The 15378-nt window shown below is 42.5% G+C and overlaps 1 protein-coding gene and 1 pseudogene across 2 annotated transcripts in view; one reads left to right on the top strand and one right to left on the bottom strand.

Annotated features, from left to right (window-relative positions):
• The window catches only part of LOC147302267 (ATP-binding cassette sub-family C member 4-like), a 60983-nt gene extending 49064 nt beyond the window's left edge, over positions 1-11919 (top strand). Inside the window, exons 15-31 of the mRNA XM_086284010.1 lie at positions 2068-2265; positions 2541-2678; positions 2810-2847; positions 2927-3039; positions 3123-3269; positions 4291-4370; positions 5300-5450; positions 5603-5722; positions 5823-5933; positions 6601-6701; positions 7872-8063; positions 8164-8319; positions 9033-9122; positions 9956-10128; positions 10327-10432; positions 10844-10978; positions 11059-11919. Coding sequence (XP_086140136.1) covers positions 2068-2265; positions 2541-2678; positions 2810-2847; positions 2927-3039; positions 3123-3269; positions 4291-4370; positions 5300-5450; positions 5603-5722; positions 5823-5933; positions 6601-6701; positions 7872-8063; positions 8164-8319; positions 9033-9122; positions 9956-10128; positions 10327-10432; positions 10844-10978; positions 11059-11148 — 2139 coding nt within the window. The 3' untranslated portion in view covers positions 11149-11919. The remainder of the gene's footprint in view (positions 1-2067; positions 2266-2540; positions 2679-2809; positions 2848-2926; positions 3040-3122; positions 3270-4290; positions 4371-5299; positions 5451-5602; positions 5723-5822; positions 5934-6600; positions 6702-7871; positions 8064-8163; positions 8320-9032; positions 9123-9955; positions 10129-10326; positions 10433-10843; positions 10979-11058) is intronic.
• The window catches only part of LOC147302268 (ATP-binding cassette sub-family C member 4-like), a 30433-nt pseudogene continuing 26860 nt past the window's right edge, over positions 11806-15378 (bottom strand). Inside the window, exons 25-32 of the transcript XR_015127276.1 lie at positions 14248-14348; positions 13701-13892; positions 13464-13619; positions 13109-13198; positions 12853-13025; positions 12640-12745; positions 12387-12520; positions 11806-12218 (exon numbers count right to left, since the gene is read on the bottom strand). The product of XR_015127276.1 is annotated as an ATP-binding cassette sub-family C member 4-like (transcript). The remainder of the gene's footprint in view (positions 12219-12386; positions 12521-12639; positions 12746-12852; positions 13026-13108; positions 13199-13463; positions 13620-13700; positions 13893-14247; positions 14349-15378) is intronic.

The raw sequence follows: 15378 nt of genomic DNA on the forward strand, positions 1-15378 counted from the left end.
AAGGAAAACACCTGGCTGGAAAAGTGCACGATAACACCTTTAAAGCGCACTGCACTGTGTGCCGGCGCACTTTTTCCATAGGCATGCTTCTAGTGGTGGGCACAAGAAGAACATGAGGGGTGTGAAAGCTCAGGGAACCCTTAACCATTTTTTTGTCCACCAGGCCACGGCAGAAGCAGATATGGTATGTAAACATTGGTTTGTTTTTTTAAACCCTCTGGTTAAGGTTATTATGGGCATGTGCAGTGAATATCAGCGCTATGTGGCCAGAAGTGTGATAATATAATTTATTTTTTGTAATAAACAACTGCAAGGATAGATGATTACAACAAATAGATGACTAATACATAAAAGTAATACATAGATGAATAATGATGATGAGTTAAGATGCGTAATCATGGGAACAAGTGGGTTTACAAACAGGAGCAGCTGATTAGCATTAGAAAAGCTGAAATAATACCTCAACTGAAGCCAATTGTACTATATGCACTATATGTGCACAGTTACAGGAATATTTTTTGTTCTATTGCTTTCTATTAATTTATATAATTTTAAGTTAAGCAGGACAGAGTTCTTTTAAAGAAAGATTTACTTATATTCTCAAAAGTTAAGCATGACAGGCTTCTGTTTAAGAAAGAGACCTGTTTTACTGTGTTAATGTTGTCATTTTGAGCTAAAAATAAATGGCTAAATGATCATTTGTTTCCCATATGGTCATATCGCAAAGAATATGCATCTGCTTAAATCAAATTCAAGTCAAATGGTTAAAAAATAATTTCACACACAAAAAAAATAGCTACCACACTGGGAAGGGTGAAGACAACTGGGTTGCCCGGCCCTGGCCACGAGGTGTCCCTTATTTATTTTTCAGCGAGTTGGCAACCCTAGCTGTGGTCGTTGTATCTGTCATCGGTACCAACTCCACGAACTCCTCGGTGACGGTCAATGTGTCATCAACTCCGCGGATGAAAATTGCCAGTTGTGCAACATCTGTAATGTCCGTGCCTTCATCAATTGCAACTGAAAACACAATAAATGACTTTACTTTTTGCTTCAACTGGCTGTCCAAATCCGCTGAAAGATCAGAAATCCTGTCAGCAACTGTGTTTGTTGTCAGGCTGATATTTGCAAAGGCCTGGCGCTTTTCAGGGCACACAATCTCCGATGCGTTCATCATACATGTTTTTACAAATTCACCGTCACTAAATGGTTTTGAAGCTAGTGGAATTTCATTAGCAATGAGGTAGCTAGCTTTCACTGGAGCATCACTGATGTCTCGGCTGTGAGTAAACACAGACTGCTGTTTCTTCAGACCCGCCAACAGTTCATTCACCTTCTCTCTTCTCCGCTGTCCTTGAAAGTTGTCATATTTGTCGGCATGAAGACTCACATAGTGGCGACGGAGGTTATATTCTTTTCAGCACTGCAACATGCTGGGAACACACCAAACATACAGCTTTCCCATTCACTTCCGTGAGGAGGATGACCATTTATCTTGGAACACTCTGCATCCACTTTTCTCTTTTTTGACAGAGACATATTGGGGCAATGAGGGTGCCAAAACAGATCAGGTTTAAATTTCGCGGGCAAAACAAAGTAGCTCACAATTGCTATTGCGCCATCCAATGGACACAATTGGAACAACAGTTTCTTTATTGAAAAATTGCTGCTCATTTTTATACTTTACAAAATCATCTCGCGGGCTGGATTAAACCCGTTTGCGGGCCTGATCCGGCCCGCGGGCCGTACGTTTGACACCCCTGTATTAGATCATAGACTGAAGGGGCTGCAGGGATTTATCTTTGTCTCTTCAGGAGATGTTTTCTGAAATTCAGCCACACTACTACCATTTGTAGAAAAGCACAAACAAGACTGAGTGCTGCCAAAGCAAGCTGACTGTCAACAGACTATCTGGGTGACTCGCAGGACTTTGAAGATGTAAACCGCAGTACATTTCCAAACACTACAAAGTGTGTGTTTCACATGAGGAGGTGGTGCTGCCATAGGTCTGTAAAACACAGCTGTACAATTTCCTAACACTTGGTGATATGTGTGTGTGTTTGTCAGGGTCACATGGTGGCAAAGGGAACTTACACGGAGCTTCAGCAGTCTGGATTGGACTTCACCTCCCTTCTCAAGAAGGAGGAAGAGGAGCAACAGCAGCCTCATCATGACACCCCCACCAGAACTCGAACTCTGTCTCAAAATTCAGTGCTGTCCCAGACTTCCTCTGTCCAGTCCATCAAAGATGAAGACCAGTTACCGGTTAGTGGATAATTATCAGTAAAAACAGCCTAGTTTTTAAAAAATCAGGGTTGTTTATAGGAAATGGGTCGTTTCTGCCCATCCCTAGTTTAATATCATGTTTGCTTTTCTTTCTTTTCCCCTTCCCCAATGGTCTTTAACATACAGAGCGTGCTGAACTGACACAACTTGAGCTTAGTTTGCTTTAGTCCGTTTTCATTTTGACAAGTTAAACACAGGGAACTTGATGGCCAGTGATCATGATACTTGTCTGCATGCTGATGACTTCCTCGCAGGCGGAGAAAGTTCAGACATTTGCAGAGGAGACTCGAGCTCAGGGAACCATTGGAATACGCATCTATGCCAAGTATCTGGCAGCTGGGGCCAACATTGTGGTTCTGCTGGCTGTCGTGCTGCTTAACATCATGGCTCAGGTACACAAAGACTCACCTGCACTTGTAATTCGCCTTCCACATGTTAGCTCAGTGAGAATAAGTGTTGAATGCATTTCACATGTGTAATATAAAGCAGTAAAAATTATTTTTTTGGCTTTTATATCTTCTAGGTAGCATACATCATGCAAGACTGGTGGCTAGCTTACTGGTAAGTATCTTCAATCTGCCGTTTTCCTCATAGACTGCAGCTTTTACATGTCTGTTTATACTCATGTCTGACTGTTTAGGGCTGATGAGCAAGAAAAACTAATGGCCAGCAGTAACATGACTAACATCACAACAAATGGACTAAATGTCACCAAAGAGCTGGACACGGATTTTTACCTGGGAATTTATGGAGGTAAAGGCGTTCTCTTATTTACACTGCGCTGCATTTCTTCTGATTTTACTCCACTGGTGTTTTATGGTGTGTTATTTTTCCAGGTTTGACTGCAGTCACCATAATCTTTGGCTTTGGCAGGAATTTGGTGCTGTTCAATGTGCTAGTGAGGTGTTCACAGTCTCTGCACAACCGCATGTTTAGCGCTATACTCCAAACACCCGTGCGCTTCTTTGACATCAATCCGATTGGTAAGCAAAACTTTGCAAATTTTTAGTGTTGTACGTTCTAAAGCCAGAGTCGGTAAATTGTAGAATTTTGTAGTTCAAAAACTTCTAAATGGAATTCTGTAGTGCTCGTGTGGGCCAGCCACTCACCGGAGGGGAGATGGTCAGGGGCAGGCTGAGAAATCTGGCTTTAGGAACTTGGAATGGCACCTTTCTGTTGGGGAAGGAGCCTGAGCTAATGCTTAAGGTTGAGAAATATGAACTAGGTGTAGTCACGGTCACATGAACTCATAGCTTTTGCTCTGGTGTCTAGAGAGGGCTGGACATTGTACCAGTCCTGGGTTGCCCTCAGTGAGAGGTGACAGGCAGGTTGGGTATACAGGTATCCCCAATTTGGCAACTGTGCTTTGGGATGGATGAGTCTGGTTGTTTCCCTGTGCATTTGAGTCAAGAAACAGGTCCTGACTGTCATTTTATGCTTATGTGTAAAATCACATTTGACACGTCAGCACAATACCCAACCCTCTTCAAGTCCCTGGGTAGGATGCTTGATCTGCTTAAATGATGTCCTCAATCCTGCTGATACACTTTTTGTAGTGGAAGCAGAGTCTGGAGCTAACCCATCCATCACTGTGGCTGAGGCCACTGAAGTAAAAAAACAAACAAACAAAAAAGCTGGCCAGGCCCCAGGGTTAGATGAGGTTTGGTGAGGTTCCTCTTCCTTACACATAGGGTCAGGAACTCAGTCATACCTTGGTGTGACCCAAATAACCCAGATAAAGGGGGTAAAGATGGATGGATGAATTTTGTGGTTACTTTTACTCCATTTGCCATCTTTGTGGGGGCACAGTATACAATTCAATTCAATTTTATTTATATAGCGCCAAATCACAACAAAAGTCGCCTCAAGGCGCTTCATAGATACAGAGAAAAACCCAACAATCATATGACCCCCTATATACAGGCAAGGAAAGTTAAACTAAACATTAATCTTACTCTAGCTGGTTTCAAAGTGTGGTGATAATTATCTCTTGTCTGACCTCAGGAAGAGTATTGAACAGATTTTCAAAGGACATTGGGCTGCTGGACTCCAACATGCCAGTGACGTTTGCAGATTTCGTTCAGGTGAGGGTAGATTTCTCAGCAAAGACACAGCAGCATTTTTCTTTTCTAAACCACTGACAAAGCTGCAATGAAGATCATAACAAGTGACAGTTTATGGTGGAGCTGTAGCCTCCACGCTCTTTTCGATAAACACAGCAGGTCCAGAGCAAAGGTAGGGAAGTATTTCCCTGAAGTAACAGCAGCACTCACTACTGTAATGATAATAAAACTTTCAAGCCAATAAAAGTCATTTAAAGTCCAATAAAAAAAAACGGTAACAAGTCTTAATAGAATCAAATCAACAGTTCAACAACCTAAGAAGAAAAGCGATCTTACCATGTGCTCATCTGTTGCTGGGTAGTTTTCCAAAGTGAAAGCTAAATTCTATGAAGAAAATGCCATAACTAGGCAATTTAAACTTTGCTGCAGACTCACAGCAGCTGTCCCATCACTATGAAATCAATGCAGTACCTGAAATACTTCACTCAGGTCCAGGCTTTATAACTCATTAGCCCTTAGCTCTTAACTTTGAAGCTAATCATTACACTGATTACACGCTGCTGGACAAAATATTACGAATTTCTTTGTTGTCACATGTTCCTTGAGCTTGCCTCAGTCACTCAGTACTCAGTGCTGCCACTGGTGAGTAAAGCGAAAGTGTAAGCGCTGTGGCACTGCCCTTTGCTGAGGTTGGTAACATTTACCTACTGATGCCCATCTGAGATAACGCTCTTATTTGTAACAGAGGGTCAAAGATCTCTTTGAAGAATAAAATGAGTAAAACTGACAGTGCTGTTACTAAAGTGAAAGGCTGAAGTACAATGCACAAGTTAATGAAAATACTTTCTCATTCTGTAAAACATTCATTTTTCTTTTCTAAAGACACTCAAAAAGAAAAAGGCACAAGAACAAACCACTTTAATGTTGATGTGTTTTTCTGTTGTGAGCAGATCTTCCTCCAGATACTTGGGGTCATTGCTGTTGCAGCGTCAGTGATTCCCTGGATCCTTATCCCCGTTGTCCCCCTCCTTCTCATCTTTCTTTATTTGCGTCGCTACTTTCTGCGGACCTCCAGAAATGTTAAACGGCTGGAGTCCACCAGTGAGTGTCCTACAGTACAACAGTGTGTGAAGAAGGAGATACACGTGCTGCTACTGTTGTTTCTTTTTCATTTTAAAACCTGCATATGTAATATCTTTAAAACTTGAAGCTCTTTAACCTATTGGTAACTTCTGACTCATCTGTGTCCTCAGCTCGGAGTCCAGTCTTCTCCCACTTGTCCTCATCTCTTCAGGGCCTTTGGACAATCCGAGCATTTGGGGAAGAGAAGCGCTTCCAGAAAGTCTTTGATGCCCATCAGGACCTGCACTCAGGTGCTCTTCATGCTTGGCACATAGAAGCTCATATTATGATCAGAGAACTTAAAAATTGTATGTTTTTGAACTGTCTGTGATGGATTGTTTCCCTGTGCAGAGGCCTGGTTCCTGTTCCTGACCACCTCTCGCTGGTTTGCTGTCCGCCTTGATGGCATCTGCTCCATCTTTGTTACCATCACTACTTTTGGCTGTCTGCTGCTCAGAGACAGTGAGAGAACTAATTTTACTGTTGATTTAGTCTTGCTGTTTGCGATCGCTTACCAGCAGGGGGCAGCTGTGTGCCGGTTATCCACTATATTGCCAAAAGTATAGGCTTACCCATCCAAATTGATGAACGATCAAGCTTCTCCATCTGGCAAGCCGATGGTCCAGTCTGAGAACGGTACTTATCTGACTGTTTCCAGGGAAAGAAACTCTTAGTGCAGCATACCAAGACATTTTGGACAATTTCATTCAGGAAGGGGCCATCAAGGCGATGGCCCCCTGTTCTAGCATGACTGTGTACAGTACACAAAGCAACGTCCATGAAGTCCATGAAGACATGTGTGAGTGAGTTTGGGATGAATTCGAGTGGAGATGACGAGCTAGGCCTTCTCATCCAACATAAGTGTCTGACCTCACAAATGCACTTCTGGAAGAATGATCAAAAATCCCAAAAACGCACTGCTAAACCTTGTGGAAGAGTTGAAGCTGCATAATTTTAAACCCTCTAAATTAAATGGATGGGATGTCACTCAAGTTCATATGCTTGCGAAGGCAGTTAAGTGAATACTTTTGGCAATACAGTGTATATGCAGTCCAGCAGATGCTGAGTGATTGCTGCCGTTTAACTTTTAAAAGTGTTAGTAAAATGGTTGTTTTCCTGCTCCTGTCAGAGCTTGATGCGGGTGCTGTTGGTTTGGCTCTGAGCTACTCTGTCACACTAATGGGCATGTTCCAGTGGGGTGTCAGACAGAGTGCAGAGGTGGAGAACATGGTAAGATACTCACTGTCTCTTTTATTTCCAGAGCTTGTATCATTTCTTTCCATACTGAGCTTTTGCTATTCCCATATAAATCTCACTAATTTCCAGAAATAGTCCAAAGATTGTATTTATTCTGTCATTTGAACATCAAAAGTCTTCTTTGCCATTTTGTTTTATATTTATGGTTGTTGGGCTTGTTGACATGGAGGTGAATCTGAGACCACTTTCCTGATGTTGTATGATTTCTGCCTGGTGTGCTACGCATCTTAAACTTGTGTTGTCAGCAGACTTAAATGATCAAAAATTTTTAGGAGTCTGAAGTAAATTATTTATTTGGGTGATGCAGTGGTTAGAACTGTTGTCTCCCAGCAAGAAGAAGGTCCTGAGTTTAACTCCACCATCAGGCCGGGGTCTTTCTGTGAGGAGTTTGTATGTTCTCCCCATGTTTGTGTGGTTTCTCTCCGGGTACTCCAGTTTCCTCCGAAAGTCCACAGACATGAAGTTAGTTGTGAATTTAAAATGCCCGTAGGTGTGAATGTGAGTGCGAATGGTTATCTGTCGACCTGGCGACCTGTCCGGGGTGTACCCTGCCTCCCGACCTGTGGTAGCTGGGATAGGCTCCAGTCCCCCCGTGACCCTGAATTTGATAAGCAGAAGAGGACGAATGGACATTATTATTTTGCAAGAGTCCAAAGGGTTAAGCTTTGGGATTCTGCTCTTTCACATGAATAGCATGAATAGACCACTAGTTGTACTGGTGTTTCTCTGGCATCTGTCCATAATAAATAATACCTGCATTCTCCTTGATACCAAGTAGACACACTAAATGATTCTATAACATCCGTCTGATTCACGTGGCAGTTCTCCTTCATTGAGAAAAGCAGCTCATGGAGAAAAAGTAGCTTAGGAAAATAATCCTGCAGAAACAGTGGCAGACTGAAGCATCCTGAACACTGAGTTGTGAGTTGCAGACTTGCTGATTGGATGTGGAGGATGTGGTGGGCAGTATCTTCTTAAATTTTTGGTGTAATTCTAGATATTAATCCATTCTTTCAGATTTACCTGATTGTTTATTTCTTAAATTGAACTTGTATGCAAATAGTTTTATTACATGTTGTGTTCTTGACTACACCACACAGACTGATCCTGATTTAATGTGCATTCCTGCGTTTCTGTCCTCAGATGACATCAGTGGAAAGAGTAGTAGAGTACACTAAACTGGAGAGTGAAGCACCCTGGGAAACCCAGAAACGTCCTCCTCCTGATTGGCCAAGTAAAGGCCTGGTGACTTTTGACCAGGTCAACTTCTCCTACAGTGCTGACGGACCTCAGGTGCTGCACAACCTGAAAGCCATGTTTAGACCCCAAGAGAAGGTCAGACATCAAGGTTTATTTGTTTTGTTTCTAAGAACCTGAAGCCATTTGTGTGATACGCTGTCAAACCAAAGCTTATGTTCTGTGTCCTGTGGGTCAGGTTGGTATTGTGGGTAGAACAGGAGCCGGGAAAAGCTCTCTGGTCTCGGCTCTGTTCCGCCTGGCAGAGCCCCAGGGGAAGATCTACATCGACGGTATTGTGACCTCTGAGATCGGCCTCCATGACCTGCGGCAGAAGATGTCCATCATTCCTCAGGTACAACATCATAGCTGACCTCTTAGCAGAACACAACACTAGCATCTGGCTACTCTTGTTGCCTTGTTTCGTAGCTCGTCTACTATGACTTTGTTACTTTGACATGAGAAATATTTGGCTAATAAGTGACATTAATTATTACTAGTTGGGCACATCCTTAAAGCTAAGAAAGGATCAGCAGCCCCAGTCTGCTCTGACACTCTAGAGTCACTTCTGTTTGCTCTGTGAGAAAAGCACAAGTGTTGCAACAAAGTGCACAAGCACTTTGTTGCAACTGCTTTGATTTGGTGCTTATAAATAAAATTGAATTATTTGCTCAAACAATTATACGAGTGTAGTTTTAACACTGCATCTTTTGGTTTTTTTGTTGTTTGTTTGTTTGTTTTCACCAGCTTACCAGTAATGAGTTAAAATCAGCTGTCCAGCAAACATTTTCTCCTCAACGCTCTCAGCATTTCAATTCCCACAAAGCTCTTTGCTGTGATCAGTCAGAACTTTTGCAAACTGTAGGATGCATTCAAAACCAAAGGTGGGCAGCTGGTTACAGTTTGCCATGTGTGCCATTTAGGTTTTTTAAACTTTTACCTGCCACAGCAGGACATTCACTCAGATATGTCGAAATAAGTCACTGTGCTGTTCTGTTTACAAATAGTCCACAAAATCTAATCATTTTGGTGTCCTCTGGGTTCTCCAACTCTCCCCCACCCCTTTAGGACCCGGTACTGTTTACGGGTTCCATGAGAAAGAACCTGGATCCATTTAACCAACACACAGATGAAGAACTGTGGAGTGCTCTGGAAGAGGTCAGTAACTCTCACAATCGGCAGAATCAGTAGTGTGTGAGTTTTAATTCTTGTATGATGAAGCAGAATACTTGCCAAACTATTTTATTATCTTACCATACAACAGAAATATTGTGAAATATGTCAGGTTGGCTCATCAGAGCGTAGCGTACTAGCATCAAACTGTCCCATTCAGGATGACTGAGGGTGGAGGAGCTGCTGTCTCTATTGCATGAGGATATTCTCTTACATAGGCAATTATGTAATTATGTCCTGGAGCCAGGAGCGGACAATCAGAGATCCCAGTGTGGTGGTGAATGACCTCAAGGATTTTGACCTCAAAATCAGCCTTGAAAAGAGCTGCCAGGAACCTGCACCATGTATGGACTGTCTGGGGCTCTATATAGATCCTATTCCTAATTGTGTCACTTTCAGAGCCTAGAATAAATAAATACACCAACTAGCTTTCCAGCTTTACTTTGAGACAGGTTGCTTCTAATTTTACAGGTACTGCACAAATTAATAGAAAGAAAAGAAAGGCAGTCCTTAATGTAGATGCTAAGGAACATACCCTGATCAAACATGAGTCCTTGTGTTATTGGAGGTTGAGTCAGTGTCAGGTTAGACACACTATTTGTTTTTGAATCATTTGTCTTGATTGATAAATAAAGCTGAGTGTCATCTGCGTATCATATCATAGCAGTGCTTCTAATAATGTCTAAGGGAAGCATGTATGATTGGTCCCAGTACAGAACCCTGTGGAACTAACTGTAAAAAGACGACAGAGCAGGAATTATTTATAGAGGACACACACAGTGTAGTTAAAGCTGCTTTATTTTTTTTTATTCCTGCAGGTGCAGCTAAAGTCTGTGGTGGAAGAGCTCCCTGGAAAGTTGGAGACTGCCCTGGCTGAGTCGGGCTCCAACTTCAGTGTGGGCCAGAGGCAACTGGTGTGTCTGGCACGAGCTGTCCTGAGGAAGAACCGCATCCTCATCATTGATGAGGCCACAGCCAATGTGGACCCGAGGTACTGCAAGATGACGTTTGCCTACTGTGTATGAACAACATCTTGTTAGACAGAAGAATATCTTGTGTACTGCAGCATGATGGGATACAGAAACTACTCAGCTGATAACACTTACTTTGACACATCGGTGGTTGTTTGCTGATAGTAAATTTTATCTAAAGGTCACACTAACAGAAGCGTTTATTTCTGCGGCTGCAGGACCGATGAGCTGATCCAGAAAACCATACGAGATAAATTCAGGGATTGCACTGTGCTCACCATCGCTCATCGCCTCAACACCATCGTAGACAGCGACCGTATACTGGTGAGTCCTGAATCGTTGACACTGATGCCACTTAATTAGGTAAAACCTCTAATTAGGTAGTAGTTAAACAACTAATGCAAAGGTAAAAAGTAGAATGGCTTTTTGCTGAGAGCTGGATCCAAATAATCTGTCAATGCCAGGCCTTAGAAATGCATTAATGCTTAATGCATTCTGTATTTGACAAGATTGGTGGTGTCCAAACATACAAACTGTAACACAAGTGTGACTGTCACCTTTGGAGCAGCTTCTGCTTTCCCTGTATGTGGATGGAGTGTCGGGCTTTCTGGGTTTAGCAGCTTTTCTTTCATAGCCTGAAAAATGCCAGATTCAAGTCAAGAGGCTATTAGTTTTACTTTGAAACTCATACTTTGCTCTTACTTTTGTGCAATAATCAGAACTATTTGTTTCCAGGTTCTAGATGCGGGGAAGATCCATGCGTATGATGAGCCGTACACCCTGCTGCAGGATCCCACTAACTTTTTTTATAAAATGGTGCAGCAGACGGGCAAACAGGAGGCAGCAGCTCTTCTAGAGGCAGCTAAAAAGGTCAGTTTGTTTTCGTTAAGTGTGAAGAACTTGAGTCAATCTCTTTTTGTAAACTGACATTTGTAAACTATGCGTTCCAGGCTTACGACAGCAGGAGCCGCCCCAGCCTGTCAAACGGACACGCAGTAACAGCAGACGGGAACTTGGTTATCTTTGAGACCGCTCTGTAAGCTCAGGGAGGCACTGAATTGCTGCTGCTCCTCCAGAAGATCCCTGGGCTGTAAAGCCCCTCCAGTCTCTGGTGAAAGCGCTGATCCGCTGCTGGTGGCGTAAGACGGGGTGGACGTGACCTGCACAGCATTGATTTGCTGGGCCTGATGTGGCCACACAGTGCAGCTGTTTCCTCAGACTGACTGCCCAGAAATCAGGGCTATGAGAACTGTTGATGTAGCGCACTACCTATTTATCTCTCACGTGTTAAATTGCTGCTCAGCATTCTGGTGCCTTGCACAAATAGCTTTTAAATGGCTACATAATCCTTAAAATCCCAAGTGCTTTAATTTACTGATGGAAGTAAATCACTTGTAGATCAAAGTGATATTATTGTTCAGGATTAGTAACGACCAAATTCTTACTCTGCAGAGATCTCTCTGTATTTTTTTCACATTTATCTCTTTAACTACATGTTTTAAAGACTTGGAAAAAAAGCGTCACAAGATTTCAGTGTTAAATATTTTGTTCCTTGTGTTGTTTAAATGCTGACTGAAGCATTTCTAGGGAGGAAAGTGAAATAGCAGTGTGAGCTGTCTGCTGAATGTTTAAGTTATTTCAACTTTGTACGCTTGTTTTGTCAAATATTACATAAAAGGCCCACACATCTCACATGGTAACATTTGTCTTGGTGTATTGTGTAGTTTTTGCTTTTTGGCAAATATTGCTACTAAGATATAATACTGAAATCAAATCTTTGGTCAAGTCAAGAAGACAAGGACTGTTACAAATTACATGAACTTTATGAAAATTCGTGTACAAAAAGTATAACGGTGGGGAATTCAAGGTCAAATTCTGAAGCTTACAGATCTTACAGAGTAGCTTGTTCACATGTGACAATGTAACCATAATTTATGATTTCAACATAACTTAAAAACAGACACAGATCAAATAAGATCAAAGCATAAAAAACATCAAACGCCCCAGTCGTTGCACACAGTTGGAGGCAGGAGGAGCTCGCGGTGCTCAGAGGTTGCTGCAAGAGTTCAGCTGATTCCAGTGTTTCACTCCACGTCACAGTTTAACTTCTCTGTTTGGGTGTGAGAGAGACTTGTTGGAAGTAGACCTCACCTGGTTGTAGCAGCCACAGAAAAGTCTAAATTATTTTGCTCAGGCTGCTGTCATAAGCTGGAAAGCATGGAAACTGTGTGGATGCAGATTTTTCAGCCATGTTTAAGGGGACTCTTTTTCACCTCACCTTCCTGCTGACTCCAGCAGAGCCGCTGCCTCAGCCTGGCCCATCTCTTGCACCATCTTGTAGAGAGCACCCTCCTTGTTTTGCAGTAGAGTGAAAGGACAGTCCAGCTCCTGGATGGTGCCACTGTCCAGCACCTTAGGCCAAGAAAAAACATACGGTGGTGTAACAGTTAACACAGGAACATTTTTTGCATATCTGTGTACTCTAACAGTATGAATTTATTAAAAAGCTACAGTCGGAATAGCTGAGTCACCAGTATACGGTCGCTGTCTATGATGGTGTTGAGGCGATGAGCGATGGTGAGCACAGTGCAGTCTCTGAACTTTTCCCGAATGGTTTTCTGGATCAGCTCATCTGTCCTGCAGTAACAACAAGAAAAACACTTTGAGAATCATGTGGGAAAAGTGTGTTGAGAAAGCTCCTGGATGTCTAGGAGCTCTCTGTACTGGTAATGTATCTGGAGGACCTTGGGTCAACGTTGGCCGTGGCTTCGTCGATGATGAGAATGCGATTCTTCCTCAGGACTGCTCTGGCCAGGCACAGCAGCTGCCTCTGGCCCATGCTGAAGTTGGAGCCTGACTCAGCCAGGACAGTCTCCAGCTTCCCAGGCAGCTCCTCCACCACAGACTTCATCTGTACCTGCAGTGAACATGGAGAGGAGAAACCTGTAGCTGGTCTGTGGGCAGTAACGACAAATCTGGGTGTGCTAATTAAATACTAGCCTCTTCCAGAGCTTTCCACAGGTCTTCATCAGTGTGCTGGTTGAAAGGGTCCAAGTTCTTCCTCACACTGTCAGTAAAGAGAACTGGGTCCTGGGGAGCAGAGGGGAGAGAAGTCAGGGAGAAAAATCAGTAGACTCTGCTACGTCATTAATTCTATGTACCGGATATGGATTTGGAAACGACACGCAGTATCGTATGACTTTGAAAATCTGTGTTTTGAGTTTAATTTACTGAAAATAAATGATATAGCAGTTTCAATTAATAGAAGAATAACAGAAATGGATAGCATTATTGTAACAGTGAGATTGTAACTACGTATTTCTTCAGGCAGTTGAAGTGTCATCTGATGTTGTACCTGAGGAATGATGGACATCTTCTGGCGCAGGTCATGTAGGCCAATCTCAGAGGTCACAATACCGTCGATGTAGATCTTTCCCTGGGGCTCTGCCAGGCGAAACAGAGCCGAGACCAGAGAGCTTTTCCCCGCTCCTGTTCTACCCACAATACCAACCTGACCCACAGGACACAAAACATCAACAGCTGATCATCACTCAGACCCCAACCAGCTGTTCTCCACAAACCGATGTGTCACCTTCTCTTTGGGTTGAAACGTGGCGTTGATGTCTTTGAGGACCGGTGGTCCATCCTTGCTATAAAAGAAGTTCACTCGATCAAAGGTTATCATTCCTTGGCTCGGCCAATCAGGGGGAGGACGCTTCTGAGTTTCTAAGGGTGCTTCACTCTTTAGCTCAGTGTACTCCACCACCCTCTCCACTGATGTCATCTGAAAAGCCAAGAGGTCTTTTTCAATTATGCTTTTTGTAGCCTATGTTAACGTTCATTCATAGGCATCAGGATGTTTTTATATTTTTTAAACCCCAAAACCGAAAATTCCAACTTTCCTACAAAGGGCTTTATAATTTGTACAGCATACTTTACTGTAAGTGCAGAAGTCAAGTGTCCAAAGTTTTTGTACAAATGAGGTATGATCAAAATTTGAGAGGATTAAGGGAAATGGAAACTTTGCTCCATGTAACTGTCCATTAAGTACATTTATCTTCACCCACCAACATCATTTTCATCAACATCATTCATTCAAAAAAAACTGGAAATACAAAATGTCATCACTCAGTTCTTACCATGTTCTCCACCTCTGCACTTTGTCTCACTGTCCACTGGAAGTTTCCTATCAGTGTTACAGCATAGGTCAGCACAAGGCCCACCTCTCCAGCCTCCAGGCCTAATGGATCCAAAACATGATCAGAAATCAGAGGCTAGTTCAGGACTTTCTTCTGCATTAACTCACTGTGTGTGGTTAGGGTATTTAGCAAACTAAATGCAGTTAAATTAAACATTTAATTGTGTTTAGTTTGCTAAATACCCCAAGCCCACTAAGGGGCTGGTTGGTTTAAAAGTTGTGGAACTGTTTGGTTTTTCTTTCCTTTATTTCTAATAGTTTAAGTAAAGGTTTTAATAAACGTCCATTTATGGCAAATCTTATTAATCTACATTATATATTCTTGACCTGTTGCACAGATTCAATTCAATTCACATCAACTTGATTTATATAGCACCAAATCACAGCAACAATTGCCTCAAAGCACTTTATATTGTAAGGTAAAGACCCTACAATAATACAGAGGAAAACCCCAACAATCATGTGACCCCCCACGAGCAAATCCTTTGGCGACAGTGAGAAGGAAAAACTCAGTTTTTATAGGAAGAAACCTCTGGCAAAACCAGGTCAGGAAGAGGCAGCCATCTGCCATGACTGACTGTGGGTGCAGGGAATAAGACGGGACAAAGACACACCCTGGAACAGAGCCAGAGATGAACAATAACTAATGAATAAATGCTGAGTGGTGTATACGCACATAAAGAGTGAAGAAAAAGACTCATCATGGGAAGCCCCCAGCAGCCTAGAGCTATTGCAACATGACTAAGGGAAAATTCAGGGTCAACTCATCCATCCCTAAATATATGCTTTATAAAAAAAAAAGTCTTAAAAGTAGAGTTTGTCTGTCTCCTGAATCAGGGCTCTAGAGTGCGACCAAAATTTTCAGTGGTGCCACTAAAAAAAAAAAAAAAAAATTGGTTGCACCTGTGCGACCAACTGTTCGGGTAGCCAAAAAAAAAAAAAAAAAAAAAAAATCTGCAACCTTCCCTGTGGTCAACAACAGACACACATTTTGCCCTATCGTGGACTAAACCAATCAGAGATAGTAAGGGGCGGGACCTCTCTGATTGGCCGTGGTCCAGTTGAAAGTGCA

This window comes from Aulonocara sp. 'chitande type north' Nkhata Bay, linkage group LG23, assembly GCF_057382095.1.
Source record: "Aulonocara sp. 'chitande type north' Nkhata Bay isolate Kocher_YH1m ecotype deep benthic linkage group LG23, A_spYH_male_GT1.1, whole genome shotgun sequence".
NCBI lineage: Eukaryota > Metazoa > Chordata > Actinopteri > Cichliformes > Cichlidae > Aulonocara > Aulonocara sp. 'chitande type north' Nkhata Bay.